General features: G+C 55.4%; 1 protein-coding gene across 2 annotated transcripts in view; it reads right to left on the bottom strand.

Moving 5' to 3' along the window:
• TBCD (tubulin folding cofactor D) overlaps positions 1 to 18,638 on the bottom strand; it is a 99,902-nt gene that overhangs the window by 22,801 nt on the left and 58,463 nt on the right. For both annotated transcript variants that reach the window (XM_015560118.1, XM_006753037.2), the window contains exons 14-20: positions 13,039 to 13,096; positions 11,897 to 11,926; positions 9,295 to 9,380; positions 5,047 to 5,127; positions 3,339 to 3,412; positions 1,640 to 1,757; positions 10 to 70 (exon numbers count right to left, since the gene is read on the bottom strand). In XM_015560118.1, the coding sequence (XP_015415604.1) occupies positions 10 to 70; positions 1,640 to 1,757; positions 3,339 to 3,412; positions 5,047 to 5,127; positions 9,295 to 9,380; positions 11,897 to 11,926; positions 13,039 to 13,096 (508 nt within the window). The remainder of the gene's footprint in view (positions 1 to 9; positions 71 to 1,639; positions 1,758 to 3,338; positions 3,413 to 5,046; positions 5,128 to 9,294; positions 9,381 to 11,896; positions 11,927 to 13,038; positions 13,097 to 18,638) is intronic.

Genomic DNA, 18,638 nt, shown 5'->3' with positions numbered 1-18,638 from the left:
CCCACAGACCTGCTGGTGAATCTGCTTCAGGCCCTGCACCACCGTCTCGTCCAGGTAGTCTGCGACCGGCCTACAGGAGGTCAAACACAGCAGTGAGGCCCCGAGCACCCCGGGGGCCAGGCTCAGAGAAACCTGCATCATGTTCAGCGCTTCACCCGCTCCCCCAAACACCTGCAGAAGGTAGTCCCCTAGAGCAACACCCACCCAAAGGGGTGGCCATAGGGACCCAATCAGTAAAGCCGGGACCCGGATGCAGTTCGCTGACCACAAAGACAGTCCCCCCACGGATGGGGAGCAGCAGGCTCACAGCTGCCCGTGTGACGGTTGGAAAGGAGACGTGACCGGCTGGTGTGGGGCCTGACAGACTGGAGCTCCAGCACAGCCTCACTGCCATCCGAGAGGCTGCTCGAGAGGCTGCCCTTGACTGGGTCCGGAACTTGAGGTTCAGGAGGGTTCCCACCATTCCCCGAGGCAGTAGGGTGGCTGTGCCCAAACTGTGCAAGCAACATGGTCTCTGCTGGCACCTGGCTGTCGGTCTCTGCTGACACCTGGGTGTCTGCTGGGGGTCTGGTGGAGAAGACCACAGGACTAACCCAACAGAAACCTGGGTGCGCCTCTCAGACCCTCCCTGGTGGGTGGCAGCTGCACCCTCCCAGTCAGAGTTGGGGGATCAGGCTCCTGTGTAGCTGCCCAGCCCTCAGCCACTTCCCCTGATATGGCCGCCTCTCAGGGAGCGAGCGGGGAGCCGAGCTGGGCGGTAAAAGACTGCCAACCCTCCCGGGCCCTCCGGTCAGGAGAAAGGTGAGCTCCGTCTCTCGCTCAGAACCACCCCCTGACGTGACACAACGTCACAGTTTTTCTCAAACTGGAGGCTAAGGACCAGGTTACAGTGTCCTGTGTGCTGGCTCTTGCTTCTGAGGAAAGGTGGTTGGAAAGAAAGGAAAGAAAAGCCAAGTGGCTGCTTCCCCAACATTCTCGCGTGCGGATCTGCTCCAGGGCCCGCTGCCTCCTCACTGTTCACACCCACTTTCCCACCAAGAATTCCTGGTGGAAGCGTTTAGCCCTGAGCTCTGGGATTTTAGGTTGTTAAGGGTGACAAATGATGGAGAGTATGGAATACAGGAGCCACTCAACAGCGTCTCCGAAAACCCCTCTTTGCTGTTGTAACTGACCCACTTCCCCAGAAAGAGTGAGGTGACCGAGGACACAGCACGGGCAGCCCTCCCTCACGGAGACCCTGCGTGCCCACCGAGGTCGAGGAGGAGGAGGACTCGCCGAGGGCACGGAGACGCTTCCCTGCAGGTGCTCACTGTGAGTAGATGCCACTGCCCACGCGGGGCCTACAGTAGGGGTCACGCAGCTGGGACATGCACTGGGAGACCCAGACGCTCAGGGTTGGGACCTGAGCTCTGCTGTCTGCCTGGACGTAACACTTGGAGCCGCCAGTGGCCCCATCTGGCCACATACTTGCTGGCTCCCGTCACAGGCAATGACTCATCAGAGAGAGGACCACCGACCAACCTCATCAGGTAAAACGTGACGACACTGCCCCCAGGCACATGTGACACAAATGCAGTGGACCTGTCCCAGCTCTCGACCACGTGCTTCAGCGGGGAAGGGGGAGGGGGACTGCTCCTACCTGTCCTCCCGCACAGCCAGTCTGTACAGGCTGTGGGCGACCTCAGCACAGGTGAGCACAGCCCCATGCCGCGTGTGCAGGTCCGTACTCTGCGTCATCGACAGCAGGCGTGGGAAAACTGCAAAGGACGGGCAGGAGAAGACGTCGCGTGGGCACACAGGCTGACATGCAGACTCAGTGAGTCGGGGAGAAAGGCACTTGCGGACCGTTCCGTCAGGACCGTTATCACCCCCAGAGCTTAACCTGAGGCAGCAACAGGCAGGCCCCCGGCACCCAGGCAAGTGAGCAGGACCACGACCGAAGACGCCGCTCACAGCATGTGCTTCCCAGGCTCCCTGGGCACAGGTGGCTGGTGTGGGACGAGGTCTTTCCTGAGCTAATGGCCAGCAGGGCTCTGCCTGGGCAGAGCAGGGCAGGGTCGAGCTGCAGGACCCCCGCTACCCACAGCACTGCTCAGGGCAGAGAGGCCTCTAGGTCTTTTGTGCTCTGGGCACAGAAAGCAAAGCCCCCACCAGCCCCTCAGAGCCTCATGTCCCTGAAGGCACAAGAGCAGCTGTGCGACAGCGTCCAAGCCAAGAGCTCCCACACGGCAGCGGACAGGCTCCGTGTCTGAGGTCAGGGAACCCGTCATCCCGGCCGTTAGAACTCCTGAACTGGGAACAAACTCTATGGGAAGGTCATGGTTTCAGGTCCTCCCACAGATCGTCACTGGCAAGTGAGGGAGCACCACGCAAGGTTCCCGTTTAAGGAACAGACCACGAGGCTGAAAGGGCCCTCACAACGAGGGGGGTCCCAGAGCGTGTGGAACACACACACACGTGAAATCAGTAACTAGAGGAAGAACCACAATTCCACCACTACTCCCTATAACCAATGTTGGTGGGAATAAGTGTAATTTCAGGAAACGTATGCATGGTGCTCACACTGAAATCAGATGCTTATTTATTCCCAGTAGAAAAGACGAGATGGACTCACGGGTTCTCCCCTAGTGACAGTGGAGCGGCATGGCTCCGGCAGGACAGCCGGGAGTGGGCCCTGCGCTCTTGAGAGTCAGTGCGCAGCACGACAGGTGCTCCCAAGGCCCTAGCACGCAGGAGGCAGTTCGCTTTTTAAAAAGTTGACTACATGGTGAGTCATTTCGCTGATTTGTTTTGTTTTTAAAGAAAGCTATGACTGAAGTATGCATGACATACAGGATCCCGCCAGTTCCCCGCTGTGACAGGCACCCACACAGGGCCCGCCTGGGGGCTCCCGGTGGACACACCACAGCGACCACAGCGCCGTCCCTGGGGAGACGGAGGCAATCGACTGTGCTCTGTCCGGTGCTTCTCAGCAGGAGAAACACAGCACATTCCACTCCTCCAGCCTTGGAACCAGCAGGGTGGCCCGTCCTCGGCTTTCTGTTACCGTGTACACATGTGTGTGAGCGTGTGCATGCATGTGTGTGCGTGTGTGAGTGTGCGTGTGCGTGCATGTGTGTATGTGCACATGTATGTGTGTGCGTGTGAGCGTGTGCATGTGTATATGTGCACATGCATGTGTGGGCGTGTGCATGCATGTGTGTGTGCATGCATGTGTGAGTGCGTGCATGTGTATATGTGCGCATGTATGTGTGTGCATGTGTGAGCGTGAGCATGCATGTGTGTGCGCTCACGCACATGAGCGAGGGGCGCCCACAGGCCGGCCGGAGCTCACTTACCCTCAGCAGCACTGTGCTCGGGCGCCTGCTGGACCAGGTTATGCAGCGCCTTCGCTGACAGCTCTCTGATGACCCTGGGGCAGTGGGACAGAAACACTGTTAGCTCCGTTATTCGACGGCTCTGGCTTTACTCAGCTCATGAAAAGCGAGACGGTCTCCATGAGTCAACTGGCCACTGAGTCAAAACCACTACTGAAGATAAACACCAAACGAGTAAGAACCTGACTGTCACAAATGAGGAAGCGAGAATTTACCAAGCGAAGCACCGAAGTGCAGGCCCATCTCCGGGCACAGCTGCCACCTCCAAGCGCTGGGTGGCAAAGCGCCCCTGCCTCCCACCCCCCCTGGACTCGGAAGATGGGACGAACCCTGAGGGGACCTGAAACCATGAGCTCTTGGAAGAAAACAGAGGAGAAGCTTCATGATGTGAAATTTAGCAATGATTTCTCGGGTGTGGCACCAGACCCATCAGCGACAAAAGTAAAAAAGTAAATAAACAAGAATAGGTAAGTTGGGAATAGACCACTTGGACTGCACTGAACCTTTAAACTACTGACTGTATCAAAGGGAACAATCAGCAGAGTGAAAAGGCAACATGCGGAGCGGGAGGGAGAAAACGCCGGCAAATCTTGTATCTGACAAGGGCCGAAGTCTGGGCGACGGAAGGGACTCCTGCAGCCCAACAACCGGTGAGGAACTGCACTTGGAGACGCTTCTCCAAGATGAACTACAAACAGCCAACGAGCACATGAAAAATGCTCAACATCAACAATCACCAGTTAAACCACAAATATCACTTCACACCCACTAAGAGAAAAAAACACGGAAAAAAGGTCCTGGCGTGGATCTGGGGAAATTACAACCTTGTAGGTTGCCAGTGGAAATGGAAAACGATGCAGACACTAGGAAAATCAGTATGGTTTTTGAGGTTTCTAAAAAATTAAAAATAGAAATACTATACGATACAGCAATCCTACTTCTGGGTATATACTCAAAAATACTGAAAAGAAGAGGCTTAAAAAAATATTTGGACACTCTTGTTCATAGCAACATGACTCACAACAGACAAGAAATAGAGACAAGTTAAGAGCCGGTCAATGAACAGATGGAAAACGAAAACGTGGTCTGTCCAGCCACGGGAGGCCACTGGGCCTTAGAAGGAAGGGCATTCTGGCACCTGCTGCAGCATGGATGGGCCTCAAGGACACGGTGCCAGTGAAAGCAGCCAGTCACAAAGGGGCAGACACTGTGTGATTCCGTATGAGGCCCTGGGACAGTCAGATGCATCGAGACAAAGAGGAGGATGGCGGGTGCCAGGGCTGGAGGAGGGGAAGGGGGTCATTATTTAATGGGGATGGAGTTTCGGTTTTGCAAGATGACAAGTCCTGGAGATTGTTTGCACAACAAGGTGAACGTGCTTAACACTACGGAACTGTACACTGAAAATGGTAAAGATAACAAGTGGACCAATGCCCCTTGAAAACACACACTACAAAGGGAGACCGGAATACCTATACCGATAAGGGGATACCTCTCAAGAGTGTTTGTAAAGAACTCTGCAAGGGTCAAATCACTATGAAATACCCGGACCTAATGTAATAGTGTAAGTCAGGTATACTTCAATAAAAAATAAATAAGAAAAATAAAATATGGTTCACAAAAGAACTCTGTGAGGCTCCCATCACATCAAAGAGAACCCAACACATACCCATCCCAGTGGCTGATCTTCATGGTGAGCAGGTGGTCTATCATTGGCCGTGTGTACTCAGGGAAGCCGGCAATGAACATGCTGAAAAGACAACAGCTGATGAGCACTTAGTTGCTCCCACCTTGTGCACGTGCGCCCCACTTGGCGTAGGGGGTGGAAGGACCACATCTCTAGAAGACCTAAGAAACTGGAGACAATGGGGGGGGTGGGGAGCGACCTTGGGATGGAACCGGGAAGCTGAAAAGAGAGGTGAGACAGACGTGAACACTCCCCTGCACCTTCTGAATTTACAAGCCCATGTATCGCCTTCCCCCCCAAAATGCACTTTTACACTTCCTGCCTCTAACACAGCCCATCGCTTACACAGACTGTCTGAACCTGCCATGTCACCCCCACACCCCCACCGTGGACTTGGTCATCACCCACGTGTGACAATGCAGCTGAAAGACAAGTGAACGGCACAGAACACCAAGGGGAACACGATTTCACACGGATCCTTCGTGGGCACACGTGTGTGCATCCCGGGATGAACACGAGTGGCAGGCGGGCGTGAGGACAAGGAGAGTGTGCCCGGATTGACAGAAAGGAAAGCAGAGGCCGCTTCCGAAGTGGGTGGGCTGAGAGCCCCTCGAACGGGGATGAAATAGCTTGAGAGAGTCAGAAGGAAAAACAGGAACATCAGGCAGAAGACCAGCTGCCGGAAACAGAGCTGAGCCTTGACCCCTAGTCCTACAGCACCTAAGGGCCCCTGGTGCCATCGACAGACAGGCTCGCCCCAGGCCAGTGTCCAGGAGCTGGTGGGATTCCAGAAACACAGGCAGAGGAATGACCTCTGGCCTCACAGGAGGAGAGGAGAGAGGCCCGCGCCTGGGTGCTGGTGCACTCTGGCACCAACTAGCGGCCGACCTCGGAGACGCCCTGCTGAGCCCCCACCGGGCATTGCCCAGCACTCGCTGCGCGCCCAGCATCTGTGCAGAAGCCAAGGGCAGACCAAGGGGTGTCCAGCAGAGGGTGGAGGGTGAGGGCGAGGAGTCTGAGGGGACAGCAGGCGTGTGACAGGAATAAGGTGCCTCCGACCGGCACTTCCAACAGCGGCCGGAGGAAGGACCGGTGGCGGGCTCTTCAAGCGTCCAGGATGGTGGGAGCTGGACGAAGGCGACAGCGAGTGGAGAAGCCGGGCGAGGGGCGTGTGAGGGTGAGGGACGCAGAAGTGACAGAACCAGGTCACCAACCGCGTGCTGGGAACAGGAGGAGCAACTGAGCCGGCTGCGCGGCTGCTGCGCACTGAGCGATCCGCAGGGGGAGGCACAGCCACCTCCCTGACGAGCTCCGTGGACAGGAATGCGCAGGTGCTGCAGAGCCAACGGCTAGAAAGAAAAATATGCCACACTGCACGTTGAGGGACACACAGGCCTGCAGATGTCAGAATCTGTGAAGGAAATTCACAACCGCAAGAGACAAACCAGCAGAGCGTGCCCATCACTGCCAGGGAGGTCCCAGCAGAAAGAGCCTGTGTCCGCACACCCAGAGGAGACAGTGTCAGGACACGGAGACAGAATGACTGTGAGGCTACAGGAGCCCACACACGCCTCTCACCCACTCACACGCATCCCAGAAAAGGTGAACTCGGGGACAGAGGGCTCCGGGGCAGCGGGGCTGCGCAAGAGGGTGCTGTGGTGACGGAACGTCCCTCACGCTGACCACGTTTTAAATGAGTACATTTTACTATATGCAAATTACATGTATAAAAAGGGTGTGCAAAAATAAAGCCACAGACTAGGAAGCATCTGCAGACCCTGGATCTGAAGAAGGACCTGCATTCAGAATTCTCAAAGTCTCAGCCAGAAAACAACTCACCAATCAATAAACAGGCAACAGATTTGTCAGAAATGAAAAGACGCTCGCTGTCACTGGGCACTGGGAAGGCAAACCAACCCCTGCTCCTGCACATCCACTAAAGAGCCGAAATCATACAAACCGACCACAGCACGGGCTGTGGGGAGGGAGGAAACAAAGAGCTCCCCTGGCCAGCGGGCGCTGCCACTTGGAAAACGATTTGGCAGCTTTTTTCTTTTTTAATCCTCCCCTGTCAGCCATTTGTGGCTGTGGGTGCCACCATCTTTGAGGGCAGGACAGTCAATTAGCATATTCCTTCTTTATTAGATAGGATAGTATTCTACCAAATGAATGAATAATGGATGGTTTATCCATTCATCCGATTTCAGAGAGAAAGGAAAAGGGAGAGATAAAAACATCAATGATGAGAGAGAATCACTGATCCACTGCTTCCTGCATGCCCCCCCCTGGGGACCAAGCCCACAACCTGGGCATTGAACCCAGGACCCCTCAGCCCGCAGGCCGACACTCTATCCACTGAGCCAAACGGCTGGGCCATTTGGCAGTTTCTTAACGTGAGGACCCCCCATGTCTAGCATCCCCTCCTGGCATCTAACCCAGAGAAGCGGGGGCTCGTCCAGACAGATGGGCACTTGGAGTCCCCACAGCTGCATCTGTGAGGCCCCGACCGGAAGGAACACCCAGACACCCCTCCAAGGCAAGGGTACACACCTCAGCGCCCAGAGGACGGAAGGCCATCTCTAGTGCACACGCCAGAGCCACGAGAGGAGCACAGCTCAGGCCAGGGTGGCCCGTGGCAGTGGCACAGGAACCTGGTGGCGATGGTGGGGACAGAGGCTGGCACACGTACCCTCACGCAGCTTCCTGTGCCATCGGCACTTTAAGCTGCTGAAATGACCACCAGACAGGACTGGCCCCGGCCCCCCGGCCCAGGTGCTTCCATTCGGTGCAACTCGAGTCCATGTGCTGAAAATCCCCCCTCCCCCAGGTCACCTGTCCACAGGCCGTCCGGGCACTCATCCGAGCCACCAGCCCCTCACCATCAGGGTGCGACACGGATCACCTGACCTTCCCCCGCCCACAGGCATCTTCTCCTCACAGATGTGCCCAGCTGCAAGTGGCACCGGGGCAACCCCGGCACCTCGCTCTCGAAACCCCTCCAACCTGCTGACAGCACACCCGCCCTGTCCCCCGAATGTCCCACACCGGGCAAGGCCCTGACCACTTCCTTCCTTCTAGTTACCAAAGTGCAGCCACCATCGCGCTTAACATGCAGATCTGACCATTAAAGTGCGTCCCACAGCCTCAGGGCAACCCGACTCCTCGCTTTGGCTGAAAAGTCCCACTCCCCGGGAGGCCCCCCAATACACACCAGGCTCCCTCTGCCACACACCCCTTCCCTCACCCCACTCAGGCCGATGCCGAGAAGGTGGAGGCGGGTGAGAAAGATGCTAAAACCGAGACATGATCAGTCACAGAGTCCTTCTGGGAAAGAGGCCTTTCTTAAAAGCTATGTCCACGCCAATTTCGGAGAAACGTCGTGTCTGCGAGGTCGGTGCAGCATGGTGTCAGGAACCTGTCCTCAGGATACACGATGGTAATGACTTTAAACACAGGGCCTGCTGCTCCCAATCCAGGGCAAGCACATCGCACATCACACCTACGCTCTGCTTCTCACGCTGCAGGTGGATGGACCAGGACACGGAGGCCATTTCCCAAATCTCGGTCACTAAGTAAAAGCGTTGCTGTTACTGCTGCAAACTGCGCTCAGGGACGTTCAATATTCATTTCTTGACCTGATTCCTCAAACACCTCTTCCTCACTGAGCTCGCAAACAGCCCAGACACAACTGCCACCTGGAGAACACTTGCGCTGATGCAGAAAAAGCAAGTCACTCCCAACCCAAGGTTTCATTCTGAGAAGCTCAATACATGGATGATGCCCAGGACAGCTGTCAGCAGCTCAGGGCACGGCCTGGCCTGCGGCCATTCCCCGTGAGACCAGCCCTCAGCAGAAACAGCACTAATGAAACAGGACCCCGAGAGCAGAGTGCTCACGTCCAGTCAGCTCCCGAAACCATTAGCACGTTTTAGAAAGTGAGCCAGCTTCTCCCCAGCCCGCACCGCTCCCACCTCCCTCTGCTGCCGTTCCTGTGGCTTCGGCGGAAGGTCTGCCCCATGCATTTCCTAAAGTCTCACATAAACGAACACGTGGTGTGCACGCACCCAACCATGGGAAACGAGGCCGGATAACGGTTCCAAGCCACCTTCAGCTTTTCACACGTAAGTTACAATCACTAATGGCCTTCAGGGACGAAGGAAGACAACAGCAGAAGCTGACTGGGGACATCTAGGCCAATGTTATGTTTTGTGATAAACACTAAAAACTTACCTTATAACCAGGAAACAGTTAGATCTGTTACCGACAGCAAAATAGTCGGCAGTGGTCAAAATATCAATCCCATGAGGGAAGGTGCCCTGAGGAGAGGGAAGAGCAAGAAAATGGTGAACCCTGTGCACGAGGGAAGGCACCCCCACCAGCTCAGCACTGCACCCTATACGTTTACATTCATGGACGTGGCGGCCAGACAGCCTGACAGAGAGGCTGCGGGTGCCTGAAACTGCTCGTCCACAGGCTTCCCGTCAAGTCCAGTTACTGAGCATCTATCCCAGGCCAGACATGGCGCTAAACTATTTACATCTCTTAAAAATATTTAATTTTTTTTCAAATGACTCATGCATTTCAACTTTAAATTGTTGTAGACCTTCCTGTAACCACACACCATGAAGAGACATCCAGTTTCAGCAGCGTTAACCCTACTGATTCACTGGACCTGTCCAGGCAGGGGGACCCCAGCCAGCGCTCCCCGGAGGGGCCCTGAGAACCCTGGACAGGAGCCACACCACAGCCTGAGAGAGAGGATGAGACACGGCTTGACAGCTGACACCCAGAAGCAGACTCTGAAAGGGGGAGATGGACACCTCGCCCATGAGGCTTGCCCAGCTCTGCCCCCAAATCTGCGTGTTATTACTGAGAACGCTCTCTGGTAACAGTATCTAAAAATCTGAAAACAAAACCGTCTTCTGGCCCTGACCGGTTTGGCTCAATGGATGGAGCGTCGGCCTGCGGACTAAAGGGTCCCAGGTTCGATTCCGGTCAAGGGCATGTACCTTGGTTGCGGGCAGATCCCCAGTAGGGAGTGTCCAGGAGGCAGCTGATCGATGTATCTCTCTCATCAATGTTTCTAACTCTCTATCCCTCTCCCTTCCTCTCTGTGAAAAACTCAATAAAATATATTTTTAAAAAACCGTCTTCTGAAAAGACTTAAATACTTGACAAACTTTCAACCACGGAGTGAAAGCCTTCTGGCTGTGTCCCATGGGAGGAAGGTGAGAGGCCCAGCCCTGCCCTGCTCTCAGGGTCCCTCCTCACCCTGGGGCCGGCACGGCAAACGGGCAGGAGTCTGATGAGCAAGGCACGGAAAACAGCCAGCACCCAACCCTGCATCTGTGCCCCTGTGGGCACAGCACTCCCAGGCGACAGGTAGCAAGGCGCAGGGACAAGATGAGCAGTGGGGCTGCACGGTCCCTGAGGATGACCCGTGCTCGGACGCCAGCTCCCGGTCGGTGACACAGGAGGAATGAAGCGTGGGCTGGATCCCATGTGTGACAAGGAACTCGGGGTCCCGTTACTGTTTGGAAACTCACTAACGGGATGTTGATTCACAGGCAACATGTAAAAGCCTATTTGCCTCATGACCCAGCTACACGCAGAGCAGGAGACAGCCACCACCTGAGGGCAGCAGGACACCTGGCCTGCCTGCACTGTCCTACCCTCTCCGGTTCACACACTGGCCCAGGGACGGTTGGAAAAAAGGCCACCGTGGCTCCCGAGGTGGGGCCCGCCCCCCGCAGGCAGCACTCAGACCTCTCCGGGTGCCTCTGTACTTTCATCCACCCTGGCCCAGACCATCCAGTCCCACTTCTGTGCAGCGACACTGGCGAAAACATCCCGGTCCAAACCGCTCTGGGCAGCCCAGGGGGCAACTCCCCCTGCACGGAACGCAGGCCTGGGGTCAGGACAGCGGGCCTGTCTGCCACAAGGTCCCCAACAAGCAGGCCTGGCGGGCAATGCTCAGGTATTGCCTCTTCCTCCTTAGAGTTCAGGCCCCACCTTGGAATTTTGTTTTGTCGACAGCGTCCCTCTCAGGTGCTGCCTCTCCCTCCTGAGCCTCTGCACGGGGTTCCCCCAGCTCCCGCCACCCGACTTCTGCCCAAGCTCCAAAGGCCCATAGCTTGTTCCCCGGTGCCGCCTGCCAATTCCTTCATGACACGCTCACCGTCAGCCCAGACCTGCCTCCTAGCACGTTCACCTCTCACCCCTTCCAACCAGAGCTCAGCTCAGGGTCTCCCACACATCGCCTGCCTCTGGCCCATTCTCCACCAGGCCCACCACGCGTCCCGGCCTGTCACCATCACCCTCAGCACAGATTGTTCAGGGACAAAGGCCACACCTCCCAGCCAGGGCTGACCAGTAAGGAGAGGCAGAGCTTGGGAGCACAATGAAGCCAGCAAGCACCAAGAGGCGCCATGGGTCGATGCTTCCGGAAGCTGGCTCATGCCACACGCGGGACGGGCAGGGCTTGCATCGCTGTCCCGTGAGCCAGGCCCCTCTGCACACACCCTGAGCACCCATGGGCAATGGCTACGTCGGGTGCCCCTCAGGAATGCACGAGGCACTGGTTTCTGACGGGTGTGTGTGTGTAAAATCACTTCTACACTCACTGCTAACTGTTTAAAACCTGTGTCAACACTCACTGTGTCACCTTACCAGTGAGTCTGTGACCAGAACCGTGTTACGTATTAGTTTATTCTAGGCAAATGCGTTACCCAGGCCTAACAACGCAAGAGGATTCTCCGTTTGCAATTCTCAGTATTTCTGCCTCTACATCTACAGGAAGTTGTAAGAATGAAGACTGAAGAAGCAGCCATACCTGTCTTCCCACATTCTCCTGGAAAGCAGCCTGAGGAACAGAAGAACAAACAGCAGTGAGTGAGCCTGGCACTTTGCTGAACATCAGGATGCGGACTCACAACGAATGACCCGTGAACTTATTTCCTGTCAGAGTCCTCATCGGTGGCTGGTCCGAGCCTCTGAGACGGGCGGTCCTGCCTGTGTATCCTGCTCTTTACAACCACAACTTAGCCCCAGCAGGCTGGGCTCAGTGGATAGAGCGTTGGCCTGTGGACTGAAGGGTCCCGGGTTCGATTCCGGTCAGGGGCACATGCCCGGGTTGTGGGCTGGATCACCAGTGGGGGGTGTGCAAGAGGCAGCCGATCAGTGATTCTCTCTCATCATTGATGTTTCTCTCTCTCTCTCCCTCTCTCTTCCTTTCTGAAATCAATTAAAAATGTTTTTAAAACCCCCACAATTTAACGTTTCAAGTTATAAAATCAGACACATCCTGAAAAGTGACCTCTGGTGGCTAATGCTGGGCCTGAACCAATGCCTCAGGGAAGGCCCAGATGTAAAAAATGGGGATAGAGACAAAGCAACTGGTTAAACAAAAGCCACATCCAGGGTGCCCACCACCTCTCAGCACAGAGGGAGAGACCCCAGGAACCAGTGGCCTCAAGAACCACCGCCCGGGAGCAGGGAGACCATCACACACAGAGCACGGATATGAACACACACGGGCGCCAACACGGCCGGATGCATCCGTATCTGGGGAAGCAGCTTCGTGGAAAGAAATTTTATTCCCAGGAATCAGGTCTCGACCCCATGTTTTCAATTGAGCTTCACACAGAGCTTGTGACTCTCGCTGCTTCAGCTCTGCATCTGCTGGGTACACAGGGTGCACGCCCATGTTTGTGCAAGACTTTCCTGGTAATTTGTTGAATTATGACTTTAACTTGAAATCATGGTTTCTATGGTTTTATTCCATCTCTTCTCCAAGGTTCACAAAGATACCAGTGCCCTGACTCCCTCTTGGCCCACACGCCCCTCCTGCGGGTCTCCTGGTCTGACAGCCACAACGGCCAGGACCCCTAGCCCTGACTGCAGAGACGGGAGCCTCACACAGCAGCACCAGCCGGAGCCCGCACCGCAGGGAAAGGAACGAGAAGGGGAACTTACCGAGGCGGCCCTCCTGCAGTTCACGTTCCGGTCGAACACCGTGGCAATGACCAGCGCGCTGTGGGAAAGGGGCAAACGGCTGCTTAAAAGGAAACCTGCAGAGACTCAGATCCCATGACACTAACGGGGAACCCTGGCCTTTCATTCGCTTGTCCGTGGCTCAGGCTCAACACAGCTGCGGCCACACGTGGGCCGAGGGTGGCTGACCCTGATTCTAATGAGAGCACCTGAGTGCAAGCCAAGTCCCCGGGAGCGGGCCGTTGGCACAGGCCTGGGGGCAGCTAAGGGAAGCAGGGTCCCAGAAGGGGAGTGGGGGGAGGGGGAGGCGGGCACGGCCCACGGTGACACACAGAGAAAAGAAGCCTGCAGGAGCGCCGACCCATCCCCTCCTAGAAACAGCCGGACCAAGGACAGAGACAGCTGTTGGGTGTCACACAAGTCCTACAGACGGCATGTCCGCCCGAGCCACACCAGGCTCCTAAGGCAGAAACCTGTCCAGCTCAGTGGGCTTCGTTTAAATCCCCCTCCTTAGGCCATCGCATGTCACTGTCATGGACTAACCAGGACTCAACCTGACTGTAGCAACGACAGAGAACAACTGATTTAGGGCGGGCTTGCAAAGGGCTGTCACTTGAAAATTTCAGGTGACAGACTGTTCTGTTGGTACTGTGGTTTGGAACCCAACTTTATAAATCTGTCAAAACCCAAAGAACTGCACGTACAAGAGTGACCTATCCGAACGTGAGGCCCGGGAGGGCCCTATGGACTGGAAAGGCCAAGGAACGCCGTGCCCAAGACTCGTCCCTGGTGCTGGCGGCATCTCCCCAGGGTGTGGTTAGCCACTGTGAAGCTACTGCACATGGAACTGCAGGCGTAGGAAACACCGCAGAGAACAAGGCCGTGTGGAGTGGGCGAGTGGGACGTGAGGAATCCACACGAACCCACGGCCTTGGGGGCCACTCCTGGATGCAGATTCAAAAGGCGACTCTCCACTAGAGAAACGCAGACTCTGGGAAGTGGCTGGTTCCCGGGACGGGGCAAAGGAAAAAAGATAAGCCTGGAGCATCGGTCAGGCTAGGAACTAGGAAAATATTCTAAAAAAAAAAAGTACAGGTGCTGGTGAGAGGACACAGCCAGCAACCTGAAACGGATCCCAGCGGCCAGGGGTGGACAACTGGGCAACACAAGGAACAGCAGCACTAAACGAAAACCCCAGGATCCAAGAAGCGCCCGCGCCCACAGGACAAAGCGACCGCCCCGAGTGGAAAAAGGGGAAGAGACGCGCCATGACCACGGCGGCACCTGGCCCAGCAAGACCACCAATGGGCATGAAAATGGGTGAAGTTTATGGAGAAAGGGCACAGTCATTAGTCTTAAAACATGTGTTACTTATAAAGCAAACAACACAGTAACTCTGCAGACCCACCTCAACAGGGATCAAGGCCAGCATCCCCCCCGTAATTCTGGGACGTGCCCCAAATGTGGCCGAGCAGGCACGCCACCAAGTACTGGCCGCAGTCTGGCCAACAGTGACACGGGGCTCTGTCCTCGGTTTTGCTGCGTGAGGGATTACCATCAGGGAAGCTGGCAAAGGGCTAATGGACTCATGTAACAATACCACTTGAAAAACACAGCTTTTGCCTGCCTGGTGTGGCCAAGAGGTCCTGGGTTCAATTCCCAGTCAGGGCACATGCCTGGGTTACAGGCTTGATCCCCAATGGGGGCTGTGCAGGAGGCAGCCAATCGAGGCTTCTCTCTCATCGATGCTTCTATCTCCCTCTCTAAAAATCAATAAAAACTTATTTTAAAAAAAAAAACACACAGCTTTTAACCACTATAGACTCTTAAGTTAATTCAACCAATCAACTGTGTATATACCCATGAATGTAACTGGTTTTTAATACTGTTTTGATTTGTACTAAGTTTAGAAAACTACTCTGATTTTACTTTGAGAGCAAAACTGGCTTACCTAGAAATACTGGTAATTTCAAATAAGAACAGGTATGATCGTCTTGGTTAAGTGAGTGTGAGCGCTGCTTGCTCCCTTGTCCACTGGGCGCCTCTCCAGTCCCCTCAGCCAGGGGGCCGCGTGTGAGTCACACACTTTCGCCTCACGTTCAGAGGGGACGTGGAGAGCGACCCCGGGAGCCGGCGCACACGTGTCTGCAGGGCTGGGCTGCCAGGGCGGGAACGCCTCTCGGGCGCCTTCGCCAGTTTGCTCTCGCTGCAGGGGTTCAGCGATACTTCACCAGATTTCCCAACAAGAGGAATGGTCTGTGTCAAACAGAAAGGGACTTTCTTTCTTGTCCGAGTCGGGGGAGCTGCACGCCTCGACCTGCCTGCGTCCCAGGCACCTGGTTTGGATGAGCCGGTACAAGGCGCATATCTCACCCCAAAGTCAATCTTCGTTAGTTTATGTAATGTTTTATAGAAATAAAAAGCAAAATACACTGTTGTTATCTTAAGGAACAGTAATCCATTAATTTCAAAGTTTAAAAAAAATTTAAATATCAAGCCAGCAATTACCCATCCACGTTGTTTGAAAGTTGCAAATCAAGTTAAAATGCCAGACCTGCCTATGGCCAAGTCAGTCTGAAAAAAGCCAAGCTCCCAGCACCAGGCTTTCCAGGCATCGCTGTAGTCAGAGCAGAGCCACAAGGAAGGCCAAGGGCGCTGACCAGGTGAGGGGCACTCTGACCTGTAATCAGCACTGAACTTTTCTTGAAAAACAAAAGGGTTATCTTCCTTCAGGAAGCGGGCCAGGGCCCTGGAGAAGGTCGCAGTGAGAACAAGACATAGCTCTGAGCCACGCATGCCATTTCCTGATGTTTCAGGACAAGCTTGCCCTCGAGGAAGAGATCTGGGAGCCAATCTCCAGGCGCTGCTGCCCGGCTGCTCCTGGGAGCAGAGCTCTGCCCAGGACAGGGAGGGGCCTGCAGGCTGATGTCAACGGCTCAGTTTACAACAGAGTTTCAGGTGAGGAAATCGCTGGAAGGTGACAACCTGCCTGCTGGCAGCCAGCACCTCATTTTTCTTTTTCTTCTTGCCAATTAGCTTCTGGATTGCTGGTGAGGAGGTATTTTCTAGATAAAGCACAACCATTCTGTACCATTTTAACTTCATGGGTTTCATTGTTCCTAAATTACTAATATAGTAGAGGCTTTCTTCAGGAAACCCTATTTACTTTTCCACACACACACAAAAAAAAATTGTTCATCTCTTAACCTGTCTGTGTATAAGTTTAGGAAATACAGATTTTCAGGAGCAGCCCAAACTAATTCAAAACAATTAAATTTGCTTGAAAACTTTCTTTGTGACATTATAAAACAGCAAGCTCCTTAGAAAGTGGGCAGCTGAGCCCTGCACTTGCCCCGACTTTCCGGGGGTGTAAGGAGGTGGCCAGGCCTCTGACCTCTTACCGCATGGGCGCCTTTCAGACTAGTCAGTCTGACCTCTGACCTCTCACCACGTCCAGTCCCGCTGCCTCGTTGTTATTGCTGCCCCTGATTCTTTTTATCAAACATTCCTACTTCACTTACAGAATTACATTTTGATCTCCACTGTCAACACTTGTAGGAAGCGTCTGTGAAAGTACAGCTCAAGATATCAACATTTATCAGTGCCAGGACTGATGGGCTTAGAAGCTGACAATTAAAATGTGGCCACTCATCACACAGCAAAGGAGGCAGATCTCGAAAGACACACCCCAACCGATACTCCTGGGCAGGCAGGGAGGCGCGGGGCAGCGGCATCCTCCGGGCTCACCTGGCACGGTGACTCACCTCAGCCTTCCCTCCGCACCCGCCCCACGCCTGCCGTTCAGATGGACCAGGAAGAGCTAGAGCACAAGTTCCCTCAGAACCTGCCCAACTGGCCCGAAAGCCCGACGGGCGCGGCTCCCAGGGGCACATTCGCTGACCTGACCCTGGGACGGCACAGGGATGGGGACGGGGCGGGGGGGGGGCCTGTCAGGCAGAAACTCCATGCGCCTCTGGCGCCTGTGGGAACTGGGAGAAATGAGAAAGGCTGGGCAGGAGTCGGGGCGTCCCTGCCAGCAGTGGCTCCCTGTGTGACGCTGTACACACTCATTACTGGCCCTGGGGCATGCCCAGAAAGTCGAGGAAAGTAACCTCCCCTGAGATCAAAGTGCCCAAGTGCAGAGGAGTTTCTGCAGAGGACGCTGGCCACCAGCTCAGCAAATGCTCTCTGGTCTCCTGTGGAGTGAGGTGCTTAAATGAGTCCCAGCTCAGAATGGTGAGTGTTCTGAACACCCACATCCACACCCTCCCATCTCAGTCCAGACACGTGGGGGGGGGGGGGGGGGGGGGGGCGCAGGGGGAGATTCTATGGGGTGCATTTGGAGGATCCTCAGGACCCCCAGAGGACAGGCCTGGCTCCACCCTCTTAGCTATAGCAGATCTGCAAAGTCACTTTCACTCTGACACGAGCAGACCACGCTGACCGCCCACCTGCCCACACGGACCAGTCTGGGGCTCTTCGGTCCATTGCCACCATGTGCCATACCCAGGAAGCGAAGCACCTGGCAGCTCAGTGGGCCCCAAATCTGTCTTTCCTTTTCTGGATAACAGAGGGTGGCCCTGGAGTACACTGTTCCAGCGCCTCAGCTTCCATGACACTCAGGTCCCCGTGCGGTGACACATGCTCCACTTCAGACCCTGTGGCTCGGCTGTGGCCCCCTCAGGCTGCTGTGCAGGCCTCGCCCAGGCATGGGTCCAAGGTCCATGGGGCATGGATCCGCCCACGCTGAATCCAGAGAACTGAGCTAGCAACACGGACTCTCACGCCCATGTCATGCTCAGGCCAGGCTTAGCACAGCAACTCTTCAAACTGATTCTCACTGCACAGAGTCGCTGCTCAGATTAGTGTGGGGACTAGTTTCAGTCTCAGAAAGCAGAAACCACTTGCTTGTGGCTAAAAGAGCCTCTGATCCAAAAGCCAGGGACCGAGCGAGAGGACCTGTCTGTGCCACAGGCCCCGTAGGGACGGGAGGGCGCGACATTCGCCAGTGTCACTGCTCTGCGTCGTGACCGACTCTCGTCCCTGAAGTGCGGTGGGTAAGCAGCTTTCACCCCAAGTAGAGAAGCGGGTACCTGACGGCCGCCTGCCCCGTGCCCAGCCCTCCCCCCAGTCCCCGCAGAGTGCAGCCTCACCACATTCCACTTTGCTCGGCCAACCCTCAGCCTTCAGCCCTGATCAGCCAGAGGGTCCCAGGAGAACGATTCCTGCAAGCTGACCACTCGGACAAATGTCCGGCTGAAAAGAAGTGCTGGGACTGTTCGCACTTTGAAATGGGAATGACCTCGGGAGCCAGGTCCCTTCGGCGGTGTGTCCATGTCTCACTCAGCACCTGCCAGCTGCCCCCTCTGGGCAGGTGTCCTCAGTGCAATGGACACGACCACAGTGCCTACCTGCCCACAGCATGGACACTGAGGGCACCGAGCCCACCTGGAGGAGCCTGGCTGTCCTGCCGGCTGCAGAAAGCCCTCACGTGTGCTGCTTTCATTCCTAGTTTCTGAAGTCACTTCCAAAGAGTGAGCAGCAGGACCCGGAGCAGCAGAAAGTGCCTTCCACGCAGCATG

The sequence above is a fragment of the Myotis davidii genome, unplaced genomic scaffold (assembly GCF_000327345.1).
Source record: "Myotis davidii unplaced genomic scaffold, ASM32734v1 scaffold211, whole genome shotgun sequence".
NCBI lineage: Eukaryota > Metazoa > Chordata > Mammalia > Chiroptera > Vespertilionidae > Myotis > Myotis davidii.
The sequence above is the reverse complement of the archived record's forward strand: the minus strand, read 5'-3'. Positions and strand labels throughout refer to the sequence as shown.